This window comes from Artemia franciscana, chromosome 12 (genome assembly GCF_032884065.1).
Source record: "Artemia franciscana chromosome 12, ASM3288406v1, whole genome shotgun sequence".
NCBI lineage: Eukaryota > Metazoa > Arthropoda > Branchiopoda > Anostraca > Artemiidae > Artemia > Artemia franciscana.
This window is the reverse complement of record NC_088874.1, coordinates 23,668,047-23,686,073: the sequence shown is the minus strand read 5'-3', so window position 1 is coordinate 23,686,073 and position 18,027 is coordinate 23,668,047. Positions and strand designations below refer to the sequence as shown.

General features: G+C 39.6%; 1 protein-coding gene across 24 annotated transcripts in view; it reads right to left on the bottom strand.

Annotated features, from left to right (window-relative positions):
* Nucleotides 1–91: 91 nt before the first annotated feature.
* The window catches only part of LOC136033883 (uncharacterized), a 611,411-nt gene continuing 593,475 nt past the window's right edge, over nt 92–18,027 (bottom strand). For 13 of the 24 annotated variants that reach the window (XM_065714857.1, XM_065714859.1, XM_065714858.1 and 10 more), the window contains one exon: nt 416–553. In XM_065714857.1, the coding sequence (XP_065570929.1) occupies nt 455–553 (99 nt within the window). In that variant the 3' untranslated portion in view covers nt 416–454. Of the gene's footprint in view, nt 554–18,027 lie in introns of all 24 variants that reach the window. The other 11 variants (XR_010619051.1, XR_010619053.1, XR_010619055.1 and 8 more) reach the window with 7 other exon arrangements.

Below are 18,027 nucleotides of genomic sequence, written 5' to 3'. Positions count from 1 at the left end.
TCAGGGACTGACTAACTACTCATCAGAAATGTTGCTGCTCGTTTCAACTGGGATGACTTGAAGATTTTCAATCAGCATGCTTAGAGCTCCAAAGTGGTCAAGTGGCAACTATGGAGCTATTTCTTTAAGTGGGCCTTGTGTTCCATTAATTTACCTTTTTTTTTGCTTTTTTACTACTTTCTTAATCAGTTGTGACTTTGCTTTTGGTTTTTGAAAATCTTTTTTTTTGTTTTGTACTGTGACGGTTGCCCTTCAACTTAAGAGCATACGTAACTATAATGCTTATTCAGACTAGGTTTGGTGTATGCGTTAACTGCACACACAGCTGATAATTGCCTAATTAACAATTGTCTAATAGTGGCAAATCATTAAGTAATTGAAAGAACATAGAATCTTGCTATTTAAAAAATCCTATTCGAAAAGAGTAGACACTAGCTATTTGCAAAGTGAAGGTTCACGACTTACCGTTTTCGAAGTAATAATCTGTTTCGTTATATCTTTCATCGGAAAATCCAGGTCTTTTGGCCTTTAATGCACGGGTTTCAAGTTTGGCCTGAAAAATAAGGGAACAAAAGTTGATTAATAAGAGTAACGGAGGTGATAAGTGCTGGAGTAAAAATGCAAGAAAAATTGGGGTAGTTAAACTGTTATAAAGATCTGTCTGTTCGAACAACCTGCATATATGATCCTCCTGCAGGATGTACACCAAATTGGAAATTAGCGTGGTAAGTATAATTTGTAATTAAATGAAAAGATAATGCATTTTGCAAGCTTAAGGCTGCCTAATTAAGCTTTTAATTAGGCAATAACAAATTCAACGAACCTGATGAGGTTCGATTTTCGTTTAATCGAAAAGTATTCCACCCTTTCAATTCGGATTTCAACCTCGTCTGATGATTCTTCTATCCTCATCAGGTGAAAGTCTCATGCTAGCAGGTCATAACTTTTATGGCATTTGACTGTATGATTACCACTGCTATGTAGGTTAATGCCGCGACACTTAGGGCAAACCGTTTCTAAACCAAATCCCTTCGAGATGTGCATTCTCGCTTTTAATTTCGTTTGATGGTTCACTCGTTGTCCAAAGCTGACATAAATCAAGTGTTCTACGCTAATTCTCACAACGCACCCACTCCTGATATTTTTGCTGACGGTTGCCGTTGTTTCTCCTTCATTCTTCAAAAATGGAGCTCCTACGTCTTTCATCCATTACGTCTTAATTTGTCATTCATCGGCTACAGGGGACAGTTATTTTAATTTGATTCGTGCTATACAGCACATTAGCAAGATTTGTACATCACTACAATCTGAGTAGGCGAAGTTTGGCCTCAAATTAAATGCCTAAGAGACTAAAATTGTTTTCTTCAACTGCAAGCAAGTGCCACCAGTGGTTATCTCTTTCGAGAACAGCAAGATTAAAACAGCTGATCACAATACTAACCTTGGTCTCACAATTGGCTCATCGATACAGCTTACACGACATCTCCTAACGGCTCATAGATCTTACAATTGGTCTTACAATCATATGTCTTACAATTGGCTCATCGATACAGCTTACACGACATCTCCTAACGGCTAATTAGAGTAAAGTCAAGACAGATAGTCCCTGTGAGAGACGAAGCTGGCATAACTTTTTCTGTATTTTTTTTGTAAAAAAAAAAAAATGACTCTTTTTACTTCTTCATGAAAGTCTACCATCCATCCTAGGGCAGAACTAAGGTGGGTAGGTATAGCATATATGCTAGAGATACAGAGTACATACTGAAAGGAATGCATATTTTACTACTCATCTGACCTGCTCCCCTAAAATCATCTTAGAAAAAAGAGTCATAAGGACGTCGGGCCAGGAACTTGCTTCTTGGTCAGGTAACTGCCTAGCGTAGGTATCTTTCTTCACGAATAAGATACACTTCTTCTTTCTAAGAAGGAGCCTCTTCTTAGTCTCTTTCTTTCTCTCTCTTTTCACCTCTTCTTTCTATATTTCTTCTTTTTCTTCTAAGATACTCGTCTTCTTTCGAAATTTTTCAGCTCCCTTGCCTTAGCTTATTATTAATTATTATTTTTACTATTAATTAGCTTATTATTAATTGCCTTAGCTTATTAGTATATTACAAATTTTTGGAAACTATATACAATTTAGAACAAGTGAAACAAGTCAAAACTTCGCTCAGTTTTCTGTCGTTTCAAAAATATCCTCTAAATTTCCCATATGGACTACAATTCTTATCTTGTAATAAATTTTAAAATGTTGACCACATTATTGCCATGGACAAGCAAGTTTCTTTGCATAATTCCCGTATATCGACAGTTAACCATCTTTGGTCATCGGCACTGACACAGTAACCTGTTGAAGTTGTAGCATATTTTGAAGTGTTAATTTTTTATCTTTTATGTGTTTTTCCTTTTTTAATTACCTTGCTTTTTGATTGACAGGATTTAAATGAAAAAAAAATTGAATAAATACATATAACAGGAACATTTGACTAGGGCTCATCATGTGGAGGGTTCATCATTTGCTGTGATTAAGCTAGCTGATAGGAAATGTGACCAAAGTCAAATGGTGTCTCTTTTCAAAAATAAAGATGTTGTATGGTTTTAGAGAAGTACAAACTATCTCCACTGGCTGCATTAGAAATACTTTAAAAGAATCCAAGTCAAACCAAATTAAGTACGAAAGAAATAAGGCTTGACTTATAAGAGAGGACAAATGCTTGAAACTTCACAAAAAAAGCTTGAATGAGCGAAGTTTCCAGATAAACGAAGTCAAGGAAAAGCTTAATTGTTTCGTATAAGCAGTTAGTCGAGATTCAAAACTTTTTTCACGTTTTTTCAAAGGATAAATAAGAAAAACAGAGATTCAATTAAATAATTAGAACAAGGCAAAAGCACATACTAAAAACGAGAGAGAAAGCGCGGTTCAGATAACTACAAGATTGATTATAAAATTTGGCTAAGGAGTACCAAGAAGCAGACGCAAATGAATATGATACAAACACTCAAAAGATTTAAACATGAAGGCGGATCCCCAATTAAACAAGAGCTAAGAGCTCATATGGCACTTGTGACGAGGCAAGAAGAGCTAAGCGCCAAGAGCTCATATAGTATGAGCTCTAGCAAGGTTCTAAGAATTAATAGGTTGATTTAAAAGAAAATCAGAGGCTTAATGCCGGTCAGGATTTAAAATAAGAGCTCTGAGTCACAATGTTCTTCTAAATATCAAAATTCATTAAGATCCGATCACCGAATCGTAAGTTATAAATACCTCATTTTTTTCTAATTTGTCCTCTCTCTTTAGCCCCGCAGATGGTCGAATCTGGGAAAAAGACTTTATCAAGTCAATTTGTGCAGCTCCCTGACACGCCTACCAATTTTCATCGTCCTAGCACGTCCAGAAGCACCAAACTCGCCAAATCACTGAACGCCTCCCCCCAACTCCCCCAAAGAGAGCGAATCCAGTACGGTTACGTTAATCACGTATCAAGGACATTTGCTTATTCTATCCACCAAGCTTCATCCCAATTCCTCTATTGCAAGTGTTTTCTAAGATTTCCACCTCCATCTCCCCCCCCCACAATGTCAAAACATCTGGTCGGGATTTTAAATAAGACCTTTGAGACATGAATTCCTTCTAAATATCAAATTTCATTAAGATCCGATCACCTATTCATAGGATAAAGATACCCCAATTTTTACGTTTTCCAAGAATTCTGGTTTCCCCTCCAACTCCCCCCAATGTCACAGGATCTGGTCGGAATTTAAAATTAGAGCTTTAAAGCACAAAATCCTTCTAAATATCAAATTTCATTAAGATCTGGTCACCCTTTCGTAAGTTACAAATACCTCATTTTTCCGAATTACCCCCCCCCCCCCAACTCTATAAAAGAGAGCAGATCCGGTCCGGTTTATGTCACTCACGTATCTTAGACAGGTTTTTATTTTTCCCATCCAGTTTCATCCTGATCTCTCCGCTTTATGTATTTTCTAAGATTTCCGGCCCCCCCCCCCCAACTGCCCCCCTCCCCAAATGTCGCTGGATCTGGTTGAGATTTAAAATAAGAGATCTGAGTTACGAGGTCCTTCTAAATATGAAGTTCCATGAAGATTCCATCACTCCTTCGTAAGTTAAAAATACGTCATTTATTCTGATTTTTCAGAATACCCCCCTCCCCATCCGAAGGAGTGGATCCGTTCCAATTATGTAAATCACGTATCTAAGACTTCTGTTTATTTTTCCCACCAAGATTCATCTCGACCCCTCAAATCTAAGTGTTTTCCATGATTTTAGGCCCTCCCAAACTCCCCCAATGTCACCAGATCCGGTTGGGATTTAAAAGAAGAGCTTTGAGACACGATATCCTTCTAAATATCAAATTTCATTGAGATCCGATCACCCGTTCGTAAGTTAAAAATACCTCATTTTTTAAATTTTTCAGAATTAATAGCCTAAAATAGCCCGACAGACAGACAGACCGACAGAATTTGCGATTGCTATATGTCACTTGGTTAATACCAAGTGCCATAAAAAGTAGAAGACCGAGATTGAATACGGAAATACAATCTGTTCGTGGGAGACAGTCAAAGACTTTATTGCATATTGATAAAACCCGATTTTTTTTTCTTTATGTTTCTGAGATATTTGAGGGATCAGAAAACCCCTGTATAACAACCAAAGTCGACTACAGCAGTACAAAAACTACTAAAAATATATTCAAACTGACAACTTGCTAACCTTTTTCAAAACTAGCATATTTCCATATACGACAAATGCAGGACTACTGAACTATTGAACAAGACTCCATTGTTTCATGGTTTCAAAGTGACCAATTAGGGATTCCTACACCTTTGCTCTTTAAATCAAAAGCTTTACCATTAATTAGCTTTAATAATTTCGTATAAGTTGAGCACAGTCAGGTGCGGTATTTGCTGTAGGTGTACAGCAAGTGTCTAATGTTGTCCCAGAAGAGTGGCTGGCACCCTGGCTTTGAAATCCTTTCTCCGAAGGGCGAGGGTTCGATTCCTGGTGTGGCCAGTTATTTGGTTTGACACGGGGTAAATGGTGTGACTCTGTAAGCTCAGCTGGAGTCGACCCAGCTCTAGATGGGAACCTGGAGAAACCTAAGAAGGTAAGCAGGAAGGATGTCCGAAAGCACAGGATGACTGGACCCCAGCCCCCATTGCACTTCCTGGCTGAAACGCCCTGAAATGGAGATCAATACCGCCAGTTTCGACTTTAAGGGTCTAGTGCTGCATCCTTTTTTTTTACCTTTACAGCAAATGTCTCTTTAACCATCGCCGAATTGTTAGTTAGTCTCTGGCATTGATACATTATGTCAGGTTTTTTCCCCATCCATAAAACTTGATTTGAGAAGGTTTGCAAAACAACTACATCGGTGGACGTTTTTTTTTATTCTATGGGATTTTCTGGCCTTTTTTCCAACGACTATTTTTTTAGAGCACTTTGGCAAAACTTTTTCCATACAAATTCAGTCCCCCCCCCCTTTACATACAAATCCAATCGACATTCTTCTTTACGAGTCAAACCAAAAATCTCGATCATCCCTTAGTGCTATGGCTCTCTAGCTTAGTTCCGCCCTAGGATGGATGGATCTATCAGCAAGCGAAAATGACATCATTTTTCCACAATCCAGAAAAAGGCCTATGCCAGCTTTACCTATCACTCCGACTCTCTGTCTTGGCTTTGTCCCATATTGATCCATGGCTTGATGGCAACTTGATTTTAATTGAAAAATGATTAAATGTTGAAAAAAGATTATGAATATGAGGAAAAAGGGGAATTACCTAGCCATTTTAGGAAAACCTTAATTGAACCACTGAATTAGAAAGGTGATAAGAGCGAGTGTGGTAATTATCGAGGCATTAGCCTGGTCTCCGTAGGTAGCAAACGCAGTAGAAACATGATACTTTTTAAACTGACTGATGCTGTAGACAAAGTGATAAATGAAGAACAGTGCGGTTTTAGAAAGGGTTGAGGATATGTTGACCAGATTTTCACTCTTAGGTTAAGAATTGAGAAAAGCTTGAGTTATCAACCTTTGGTCCTCACTAACCTTTGGTCTTCAACTGAGGGCCTTTAGTCCTCATTTTTATGGATTATGAGCAAGCGTTCGACCCTTTTGATAAAAGAGCTTTAGCGAAAATATCATCCTTGTATGGTATTAAATAAAAAAAAACAAGTTTTTTCAACTGAAAGTAAGGAGCGATATTAAAACTTAGAACGAAGAGAAATTATTCCGAATATGAACGGGGTTGTCCCCTCCACAACGCCTCGCTCTTTACGCTAAACTTTGACTCTTTCTCACAACTCAACTTTTAAAAAAATAAAAAACTTTATATCCTTTTCATATACGCAGTAATTTCTGTTCGTTTTAAGTTTTAATGTCGCTCCTTACTTGCAGTTAAAATCGCTAAAGCTCTTTTATCAAAAGGGTCGAACGCTTTGTTCCCAGTTCCACGATACAGTTCGTTCGCACGAACTGTTTGATTCAATACAATTTTTTTTTTTCAACTGAAAGTAAAAAGCAGCATTAAAACTTAAAATGAACAGAAATTGTTCCGTACACGAGGAGGTTCACTCCCTCGTCAATACCTCGCTCTTCACTCTATACTTCGAATTTTCTCCCAGTTCTTTAAGAATAACCCCTGAATCACAAAGGCCGTTTAATTAGAATAAACAGCTCTTTTGGAAGTACTAAACAACTAAAGAGCTAAAGAGCTAGGTATTGACAAGGAGGCAAGCCCCCTCATAGACGTAACTAAATAATGCTAGGAAATCCGTCGCCCCTCCTTGGGAAATTCCCTTCCTCCAATAAAAATTTTCCGTGGATATAAGCTCATACTAACCCCCTCCTCCATCGCCCCCCCCAAAGAAAAAACCTCTCTTGACAACTTCTGTATAATTCTCAATTACTAATACTATATTGAAAAAAAGAAATGACCAGTGCAACAAAATAATGGGCAAAGTTCGTAACTTGCAGCCCTTTCTCTGGGGACTTAAATGGATTAAGTAATCCTAAAAGACATAATTACCAGATTTTTCGACTATTCTGAACAAAATGGCTATTTAAAAACTTTGATCGGGTGACTTTGGGAGAGCGTGTGAGGGGGCCTTGTTGCCTTTCATTTTTTTGGTAGCTTAAAAGGGGTAGTAGAACTTCTAATTTCTGGTCGAAAAAGCCCTCTTGCAATATTCTAGGACGACGGGTGCCACACAATCACCCCTGAAAAAAAACACACATCCGTGATCTCTTTTCTGCAAAAAATACAAATTCCACATTCTTGAAGGTATGAGCTTGAAACTTCTACAGTGGGATTCTCTCATACGCTGAATCTTAGACCTTACCTTAGATCCTCCAGAGCCAGGGGTGGCTCATAGGGCGTCTACGAAACCTCGCCAGACATCTCGGAGCTGAGCTGCAGCCATGACGTCCTCCCACTGTGGTTGAAGAGACAACTCCGCATTTTTCAGGTCTCGGTCGTACTGTCGTCGTAAGGTGTGTCTTGGTCGACCTCTTTTTCGCCTCCCCTCGGGACGCCAATCATATACTGTATTCGGGAGTCGATCCTCTGGCATACGGAGGACGTGGCCAAGGTATGTCCATCTCCTACGTTTCAGAAGGTCAGTAACTAATGGCTGACCGGTTCGCCGGCGAACTTCTATGTTGGTGACCTTTTCCTGCCACGATATGTTCAGGATTCTCCTAAGGCACATGTTTTCAAAGGCTAGGACACGTTTCTCTAGCTGGGTGTTTAGTTTCCAGCATTCACTAGCATAGAGGAGGATGGACATCACATTGCTATTCAGGAGGCGGAGCTTCAAGCGCATAGAGTATTTACTACTGCGCCAGACTGGTTTCAACTTGCTAAAAGCCGATGTCGCTTGTCCAATTTTCCTCTTGATTTCGTTGGCTATTTCACCATCGTATTCGATCCAACTCCCAAGATATTTAAATTCCTTGACCTGCTCAATAGTTTTATTTTTGCATTTTAATATGAGTGGGGAGTCATATGTGGACATACTCTTTGTTTTACTGACATTTATTGCAAGTCCCATTTTCTCGGCCTTTTCGTCTATGGCGTCGAGTAGCAGCTGCAGTCGCAGTTTCGCTTCTTCAAGAAGAACAACGTCATCTGCGAAGTCCAGATCGGAGATCAGTCGGCTGCTAATCTTCACTCCAATGCCTGAAGACTGCCGTAGAATATAGTCCATTACAATGACAAACAGAAACGGGGATAGGACACAACCTTGTTTGACGCCAGACATTATCTTGAAGAAACGCGTGTCCCCATTTTCTGTGCGTACACAGCATTCACTATCCTCATGTAGTGCGAATATCATTTTGACTAGTTTATCAGGTACTCCGTAATATTTCAAAATCTTCCATAAAGTGTCTCGGTCAACAGAATCGAACGCCTTTTCAAAATCAATGAAGAGCAGGTACAGTTTTTTGTTCCATTCTCTGGACTCTTCCACCATCAGTCTAAGAATGAAAATAAGATCAGAGCAAGACCTACCAGGTCGGAACCCATGTTGCTCTTCCCTGAGATGTGAGTCCAGGGCTGCTCTTAGGCGTTGTAGTATTACTGAGGCTAGTATTTTACTAGGCACAGACGTCAAATTGATGCCCCTCCAATTGTCACAAACTTGTGCATCGCTTTTCTTGAAGAGTTTGACCAGTATACCTCTGGTCCAATCTTTTGGGACTTTTTCGTTGTTCCAGATGGCCACTAGAAGAGCAGTCCATACGAACATGCAGGCTCGAAGGAACGCTTTCAGCATCTCTGCCGTAATCCCATCGACTCCAGGTGCACGTCCATTTTTCAGCTTTTTCACAGCTTTCGTCACTTCTACCGTGCTGGGTGGGTCAGCACTTACGTCAATTTGTAAAAATGGCGTATCCAGTACTGTTTCTGGATCATCAGGTTTCGGCCTATTTAAGACTTTCTCGAAATGTGAGGCCCATCTCTCGTCAGCTTTCTGTGGATCCAAAATAACGTCTCCATTTTCATCTTTTACAAGGGATGTACGATTTGTTTTCTTTCCAACTATTTTCGTTTGTTAGTCGATAAACCATTTTTGAGTTTCCTTTCTTTGCAGCTTCTTCTGCAAGCGCTGCTTTTCTCTCAATGGCAATTCTTTTGTCTTTCCTGGCACTTCTTTTCACTGCTTTATCCTCTTCTTTGTAGCGGAACTGTAATTGGGCTTTTTGCTCTGGGCTTGATGTATTCAGGATAAGTGTTCGGGTCTCCTTGCGTTTACTGATGCATTTCCAGGTGTAATCCGATATCCATTCTTCTTTCTTTCTTTTCTTAAAGCCAAGGTTGGCCTTCGCAACGTCATGGTACACACTCTTGACTGAGGTCCATGTATTCTCAACATCAAAGTCATTGGTTTCGTCGAGCAGATTTAACGTTTCAAATCTGTTATGTAGAGATATGCAGAAGTTTTTGCGGATGTCAGGATCTTTCAGCTTATCGGTGGCAAATTGTTTATGTGTTGCAGTGTTAGTTTTCCGCTTCTGAGCTTTCAGTTTGATTCTTACTTCGGCTATCATCAGGATGTGATCTGAATTAACATCCGCTCCTCGAAAACCCCTCACGTCACATAGGATACTTCTCCAACGTCTTGACATGAGGAAATGGTCGATTTGATTCTTCGTTCGGCCGTCGGGGGACACCCATGTGTACTTGTGAATCGTTTTATGGTCGAACATACTACCACCTATTATCAAACCGTTGCTTAGTGCATAATCGATTAGCTGTGTGCCATTCTCATTTATCTCTCCCATGCCATGTGGGCCCAGAACTTCAGGGCAGTACTGGCGGTCTGCACCAACTTTAGCATTTAGATCGCCAACCACGCAGAGTACATCATGCCTGGGAACGTCTTTGGTGACCGAGTGTAGCATTTTATAGAGAGCATCTTTCTCCTCTTCATCAGCTTCGTTTGTTGGAGCATAGCATGCGATGATGGTCATTTTTGTGTGATTTGATACGAAGCGAGCTGTCATTATATGTTCGTTAACTGGGTTCCAGTTTGTCATTGCTTTTTGTGCAAGTGGCGACATCAGAAGTCCTACACCAGTGCGGTGGACGGAAGGGTGACCACTAAATGCCATGACATATCCATCACTGAACTTCTCTAATCCATTTCCAGTCCACCTTATTTCACTGAGAACGAGTATATCGATGAGGTATTGTCTCATCTCTTTAAGAACTTGCTCTGTCTTGGATAACTGGTTCATCGTTCTCACGTTCCAAAAACCCAACTTTAGATTCTGTTTCGCAGTCAAAAATCGGTTCCGGGGGCATGCAGGGGTCGTTATCTGGGGAGGTGATGGATCCGAGGCTGTTGTAGACGTTTCAGTTGCAGTTGTTTTTCCCCTGAGGGTTGCCCCTCAAGGTCCCGGGTGTGGGTTGCAAGCCCACAGCCCAACCCTCCTCATTTGCGGACTTGGGACCGTCATGCTCCCCCGACCTCTGTGAGGCAAGGATCCTTACGTGGTTGAGTTGAATTTTTCAACTCAACTTTTTTTCAAATTTTTCAACTTTTATGGTGTGATTTTCATAAAAATTCTACGACTTTTAGGGGTGTTTCCTCCTTTTTCAAAAATCAGGCAAATTTCACAGGCTTTTAACTTTTGACGGGTAAGACTGAAAGTGATTTGTGCTATGTACGAGAATATAACAGCTGTGGTTAAGGTAGGGAATGAGGTTAGCAGCTGGTTTCGTATTAAATCAGGAGATAAGCAGGGTTGTGTTCCATCCCTTTTATATGGATAATTTTGATGCACTTTGTCTTACCTCAATTTTAACGTTTTCCAAGATTTCTGGTTTCCCCTCTAACTCTCCCAATGTTACCGGATATGGTCGGGATCTAAAATAAGAGCTTTGTGAGACGAGGTCCTTCTAAATATCAAATGTCATTAAGATCTGATCACCCGTTCGTGGGTTAAAAATACGTCATTTTTCAACTTTTCTGAGTTACCCCCCCCCCCAACTCTCCCAAAGAGAGCCAATCCGGTCTGGTTATGTCAATCAGGTATCTAGGACTTGTGTCTATTCTTCCCACCAAGTTTCATCCCGATCTCGACACTCTAAGCGTTTTCCAAGATTTCCAGTTTCCCCCTCCAACTCCCCTCATGTTACCAAATCCAGACAGGATTTAAAACAAAAGCTCTGAGGCACGAGGTCCTTCTAAATATCAAATTTCATTACGATCTGACCACCCGTTCGTAAGTTAAAATACCAAATTTCTTAAATTTTTTTAATTAAACCCCCCTCCCAACTCGTCAAAAGAGAGCCAATCCGGTCTGGTTATGTCAATCACGTATCTAGAAGTTGTGCCTATTCTTCCCACCAAGTATCATCACGACCTCTCCTCTAGGAATTAAAACAAGAGCTCTGAGACACAAGATCCTTCTAAATATCAAATTTCATTAGGATCCAATCATCCGTTCGTAAAATAAAAATACCTAATTTTTTCTATTTTTCTAATTTTTGCGAATTACCGAATTAGGTCCCACCCAACTCCCCCAAAGAGAGCAGATCCAGTCCGGTTATATCAATCAGGTACCTAGGACTTGTGCTTATTCTTCCCACCAAGTTTCATTACGATCTCTCCACTTTAAACATTTTCAAATATTTCCGCTTCCCCCTCCCTAACTCCCCATAATGTCACTGGATTCGGTCTGAATTTAAAATAAGAGCTCTGAGGTACGAGATCCGATCACTCGCTCGAAAGTAAAAAAATCCCTCATTTTTTCTAATTTTTCCAGATTACCCCCCCCCCAACTCCCTGTTCCAGAGAGAATCTGTTCCAGTTATGTCAATCACGTACCTAGGACTTGTGCTTATTTTTCTGACCCAGTTTCACCCCGATCTCTCCACTCTAAACGTTTTCCAAGATTTCTGGTTTCCCCCTCCAACTCCCCCAAATGTCACCTGATCCGGTCAGGATCTAAAATAAGAGCTCTGGACCATGATATTCTTCTAAATATCAAATTTGATTAAGAGCCTGTCAGCCGTTCGTAAGTTGAAAATACCTCTTTTTTTTAATTTTTCCGAATTAACCCACCCAACTCCCTCCCAGATGGTCTAATAAAGGAAACAATTATTTCTAATTTAATGTAGTCTGGTCCCTGATACACCTGCCAAATTTCATCGTCCTAGCTTATCTGGAAGTGCCTAAACTAGCAAAACCGGGACCGACAGACCGACAGAAGTTGCGATCGCTATATGTCACTTGGTAAATACCAAGTGCCATAAAAACAGAGCTGACTCAGTGCGTGAGCCCAAGAAATGCTTAGCCTTAATAGCCAAATATTGAGGCCATATGAAAGTTTTCTAAAGAAATATCAGGACGAGCGACGTTAAACTTTCTGTGGGATCAGCGAAACCAGCAATGTTAAAATACGAGTATCTAGGATGAAACGTAGAAGATATTTTGCGAAACGAAAGAAAATAAAGCGAAGTGTTGACTTATTTAAATTTTACGAAACAGTGCAATAAAAAATAAATTAGGAGATATTTAATACGGAGTTGAAAAGCTTTTGTGATAGACGACTTAAGGACGACTAGGAATGCCTAGAATATTCTAAGGTTCTTAGAACTATTTTCAGAATTGTTAAGAAAAAGTTTCTCAATTCAGCACACAAGTTCTGATGTCTAGAATTCAGTTGAACCCGACCTAAAATTATCCAAAAACTTCCATATTTTTAAGAGTAATCAAACGAAGAAGTTTCCAAAAGTTTTACTTGACTTTTGACTTTTGTTTATTCCTCCCATTTTCTTCCACTTATTCTATGCTGGATTTTGATCTAAGGCAGCTCTAGATGCAATCAATTCTGTCTCTAGTGCTTCGAATTGAAAAGCCTTGAAAAAAGCTTTTTATTCTTTGTCCCAAGTAAAAATACTGTCTTATAATCCATTTCACATAGCCTTTCAAAGCATAAGACCTCACGATGAATTACCTGGAATGTCAGGAATAGTCCTTTATTTCTGATAAGAAAAGAATTATTTTGTATCTAGCATACTTAGCAAGGATAACTTTATTCTAAGGGTAAGCACTTAGTTTCGGGGAATTTCGAGATTCTGAGACAGTTCATGCCTTCAAAACGTCGTAAGGTCAGCACTCACAAAAAAATGAAAAGCAAAGATTAGCAAAAGCTTGAAAAAGCAAAGATATAGTATGCAAATGCCAATACTCGAATCTTTACGCTCAAGTTATCAGGAACAAGGGCTTGCCCTGGAGGAAAAGGGATTCGAGTTTGCCCTATGTTAAATGCACACTTGATGACTGTTTCCAATAATGGAACTCACTCCCGAAAGATACCCGGTCCGAATGAAGATCTTGAATAGTATCCTGGAGAAAAAAATTATTACTGATTAGCGTGGATTACATAATAAGAAACAAAAATGGGGCTTTGGGGTCATTTAATGCCTAAAACAATAGGTTTGATTCCATCTTTTTACATTTTCTGTGTTAGCTAACCAACTCAAGTTTTGGATTTCGGAATTTCTGCTTTTGGTCGAAGTTCTTGTTTGAAAAAAGCAGCTAACCAGATAGAGAGCCTGTAGACCCTGTAGAGCCACACGCATGAAAAGAAAAAAAAGTTATAAAGACCAGAAAAAATATTTTGCTCCCTTGGCTCCAACACAAATTTGGAAGACCCCTTATCCCCCATCCAAAAAAGACTTCCCCATCAAGTTTCAATCAGATTCCCGTTAGACAAAATGGTTTTAATGGGAGGCCTATCCTGGATTCCACGAAAGCCCTATCCTTGGATTCCACGAGAGCCCTACCCCGTCATTCCGACGACAGCCAGTATGTGTTTGTTACGTCATAGGGAATGTTTTCTAAGAGATGCAGGAGTTAATTACGGAATTGGAGTTGAGGGTGACGCAATCTTGCGAGACATACTAGACTTCAAGGGGCCCCCGGGGAGCCCCGCCTGTAACTAAGCACGAAGCACACGTGTATTACGTAATGACGGGGGTCACATGTGGGATGTGACGAAATGTTACGTAATGGTGTTACGTAATGGTGGTACACCCGGGGGTGTTACGTAATGACAGCACACATGTGGGGTGTTACTACAGCACACACGTCGGATGTTATGTAATGATGGTAAGCACATCGGTGTTACATCATGCTTGAAGAGATTTTTTTCTCAGGGATTTCTTTTTCTGTCAAGAGGTTTTTTCTTCTTTCAAGGCGTTTTTTTCTTTCACGGCACTTTGTTTCTTTGGGATTTTATTTTTCTTTCAAGGCGTTTCTTTTTCTTTTTGAGATTTTATTTTCCTTTCAATACGTTTTTCTCAGGGAACCTTTATATTCTAATGATTTTTGTCCCCATTAGGATTCGAAAGGTATTTCCATCCAGCGCAACTGTGCCTTGGACATCTGGACCAACAAGTCTTTCTAATATTTGATTCGGCCTAGTACATTGAACATGATAATCTATTGCACGCAGGGATAATCCCCTGTTCAAGCATACCAGAATGGTTAAACTGATCGCATGATTCCAGTTCTTTCCCCATGAGAGCACAAGAATCCCAATCCTACTGATTTTCATTTCATTATATACTCCTGCCTATTACAATACTATTAATTTTCTAAAATGATCTAGACAGTTTGAGTTAAGTAGTTGATGTTGCATAGCATTGGTTTTAGATATTTCATTACGTAAATGATTATAAATTGAAGATTCATTCTGGAAAAAGTAATCTTAAGAATTGAGACAAATATTGTACACATAGCTTCTGTGAATAAAAACAAATTCAAAAACATTAATTAAACACAGAAAGAGCAGTTAAAACTCAACAAACGGATATAAACAGAGAACAAGCTTATAAAGGATAAAACATAATCAAAAACATGAAATCACAGAAAACAGTTAATACTCATCAAATGGAAAAACAAAACGTGAAAAACCTTGATATAGGATAAAATTTATGCAAAAGCTAGCACAAAATAAAGAAAGGCATGGGTCAAATCAACCAATTCCAGAGGGGGAGGGTTATTATTACAAGTAAATTTAAGGCATATTAAGAGTTATTTCTCAGAGGCCTTAATAAAAACGCCTTGTTTCTTTGAGCCAAGACTATGCATATTCAACCCACCGTGAAAATATGTGCCAAGCCCAGCCTAGCAAACGATTCCAGAGGGGGAGGGTTGTTATTAGAGATAAAATTGAACCATATTAAGAGTTGATTCTGAGAGGTCTTAACGAAAATACCCGTTGAGCCAAAACTATGCATATTCACGCCAACAATGTGGCTGACCCACCCTCTAGCGAGTGATTCCCGCGCCCGGGCCTAAAAGCCATTCCAAATGGGATCCCAGCAAGCGATTCCAGCGGAGCCAGTAACATCCAATTCCAACGGGGGTCCTAGCAACCAATTCCAAAAGAGAGTGGAGGTTTGTTTTAAAAACAAATTTAAACCAAATGAAGAGTTACTTCTGAGAAGTCTTAATGAAAATTCCACGTTTCTTTGAGCCAAGACAATGCACATTCGCCCCACCGTGACAATACGAGGCTGACCCACCCCTTAGCGAGCATTTCTAGCGGGATCCCCTAACATCCAATTCTACCGAGGGGCTAGAAACCAAATCCAGTAGGACCATAGCGAGAAATTCCAGTGGGGCCTCCTAACATCCAATTCCAAAGGGAGCCCCTAGCAACCAACTCAAGAGGGGGAGGTTTGTTATTAGAGATAAATTTTAACCAATTAAGAGTTATTTCTGAGAGGGTTTAATCGAAATGCTACAGTTTCCTTGAAACATGGTTGTGTATATTCACGCCACCATGACAGTATGTGGTTAGCCCACCCAAGCAAGGAATTCTAGAGAGGATTGAAAAAGTATTGAAAATATTTGAAAAAGCCTTAGGAACGATGAAGGGGTACCAAAGCGTGCCAAAGGGCCAGTCATGGTCTGGAACAGTGCCGTAAAATGTCATGGTGTATCACGGAGAATTGGCTTGCAAAAAAACACGAACCAATGTATTGGTTCGTGTTTTTAACATGAAAATATGTGCAAAGTGTCTAAAAAGTGAAGAAGGGGTACCAGAGGGTCAGTAATAGTGTGGCAAGGTGGCATGAATTGCCATGGAGGCTATCATTTTGGGGGGAGGGTGGCTTGCAAAAACACGGATCAATGGACTTTAAGAATATTCTTATTAAGAAAATATCTGGAAGATGTCTAGTGAATGATAATACGTATCATAGGGTTGTCAGGGGGGAGCCACATATTGTCACAGCGTCGTGAGGTACCATGGAGACCATCACGTTTAGGGGTGGTGGGGGGACCGTGTACCATCCAAAGTGTAACACGGTGACATAAATTGCTTGGACTAACAGGTTCTACAGTTTAAAGTTAAGATGGGGGTGTTAAAAGAATTTTTCAGCAGTGGGGGACTGAAATCTAAGATCCAGTCTAAGAAATGAGGCATTTTCATTATGATCTCTCAGAAATAACTCTTAATAAGGATTAGATTTATCTCTAATAACAACCCATCCCCTCTGAAATTACTTCCTAGGGTGAGCTAACCACATATGTTCACGGTGGCATGAATATGCATAGCCATGGTTCAAAGAAACGTAGCATTTCCATTAAAACCTTTAGGAAATAACTCTTAATTTGGTTTAAACTTATCTCTAATAACAAACCTCCCCCTCTGGAATTGGTTGTTAGGGGGCACTTGTTGTAATTGAATGCTACGGGGGCCCCGCTGAAATGACTCGCAAGGGTCCCATTGGAAATGGTTTTTAGGCCTCGGTGCAATTGGATGTTAGGAGATTCCGTTAGAAATGCTCACATGAGGTTGGTTCAGCCATATATTGTCACGGTGGCGTGAATATGCATAGTCTTGTCTCAAAGAAACGTGGCACTTTCATTAAGACCTCTCATAAATAACTCTTAATATGGTTTAAATTTATCTCTAATAGCAGACCCCCCCCCTGTGGAATGCTTGCTTTGGTAACCTAGCCATAAATTGGTACAGTGGCGTGAATATGCAGTCTTGGCACAAAGAAACGTGGCATTTTCATTAAGACCTGTCAGAAATAATCCTTAATATGGCTTGAATGTACCTCTAATAACAGCCCTTCCCCTTTCGAATTGGTTACAAAGACCCCCACCTTTCTTTAATTTGCGCTTGTTTTGGCTTATATTTTATCCTATATCATGTTTTTTCACTTTTTGTTTTTCAATTTGTTGGGTTTTAACTGCTTTTTATGTGATTCCATGGTTCTTTTTGTCTATATTTTATTCTATGTAAGCTTTTTCGCATTTTACTTTTTCGTGTGTTGAGTTTTATCTGCTCTTCCTGTGTTTTATTAATGCTTTTGATTTTTTCTCATTAATAGATGTTGTACGTACAATAATAGCCTTAATTTTTTAGATTACTTTTTCCAGGATGAATCTTCGATATGTAATCAAAACGTACTGAAATATCTGAAACCAATACTATGTAACATCTCCTAATTAGCTCAAGCTATCTAGATCACGTTAGAAAATTAACGGCATTGTAATAGGCAGGTGTATCTAATGAAGTAAAGGCCAATAGGATTGGGACGGTTTCGCTCTCATGTGGAAAGGATTGGAAACACGCGATCAATTTAATCATTCTAATATGTGCGAGCATGGGATTCTCCTTGCTTGCAATATGTTATCATGTGGAATGTTTAGTCTAATCAAAATATTAGAAAGACTTGTTGGTCCAGATGTCCAAGGCATAGTTCCACTGCATGGAAATGTCCTTTCGAATCCTAATGGTGACAAAAATTCTTGGAATATAAAGCTTCCCTGGGAAAAGCATACTGAAAGAAAAATGAAACTTTAAAAAGAAGAAAATGCCTTGAAAGAAAAAGAAATCCTGAACAAAAAGAACACCTTTAAAGAAGAAAACGCCTTGAGAAAAAGAAACCCCGAAGAAAAATCTCTTAAAGTACTATGTAACACCGATATGTGAACCGCTATTAAGTAACACCCACGTGCAATATTGC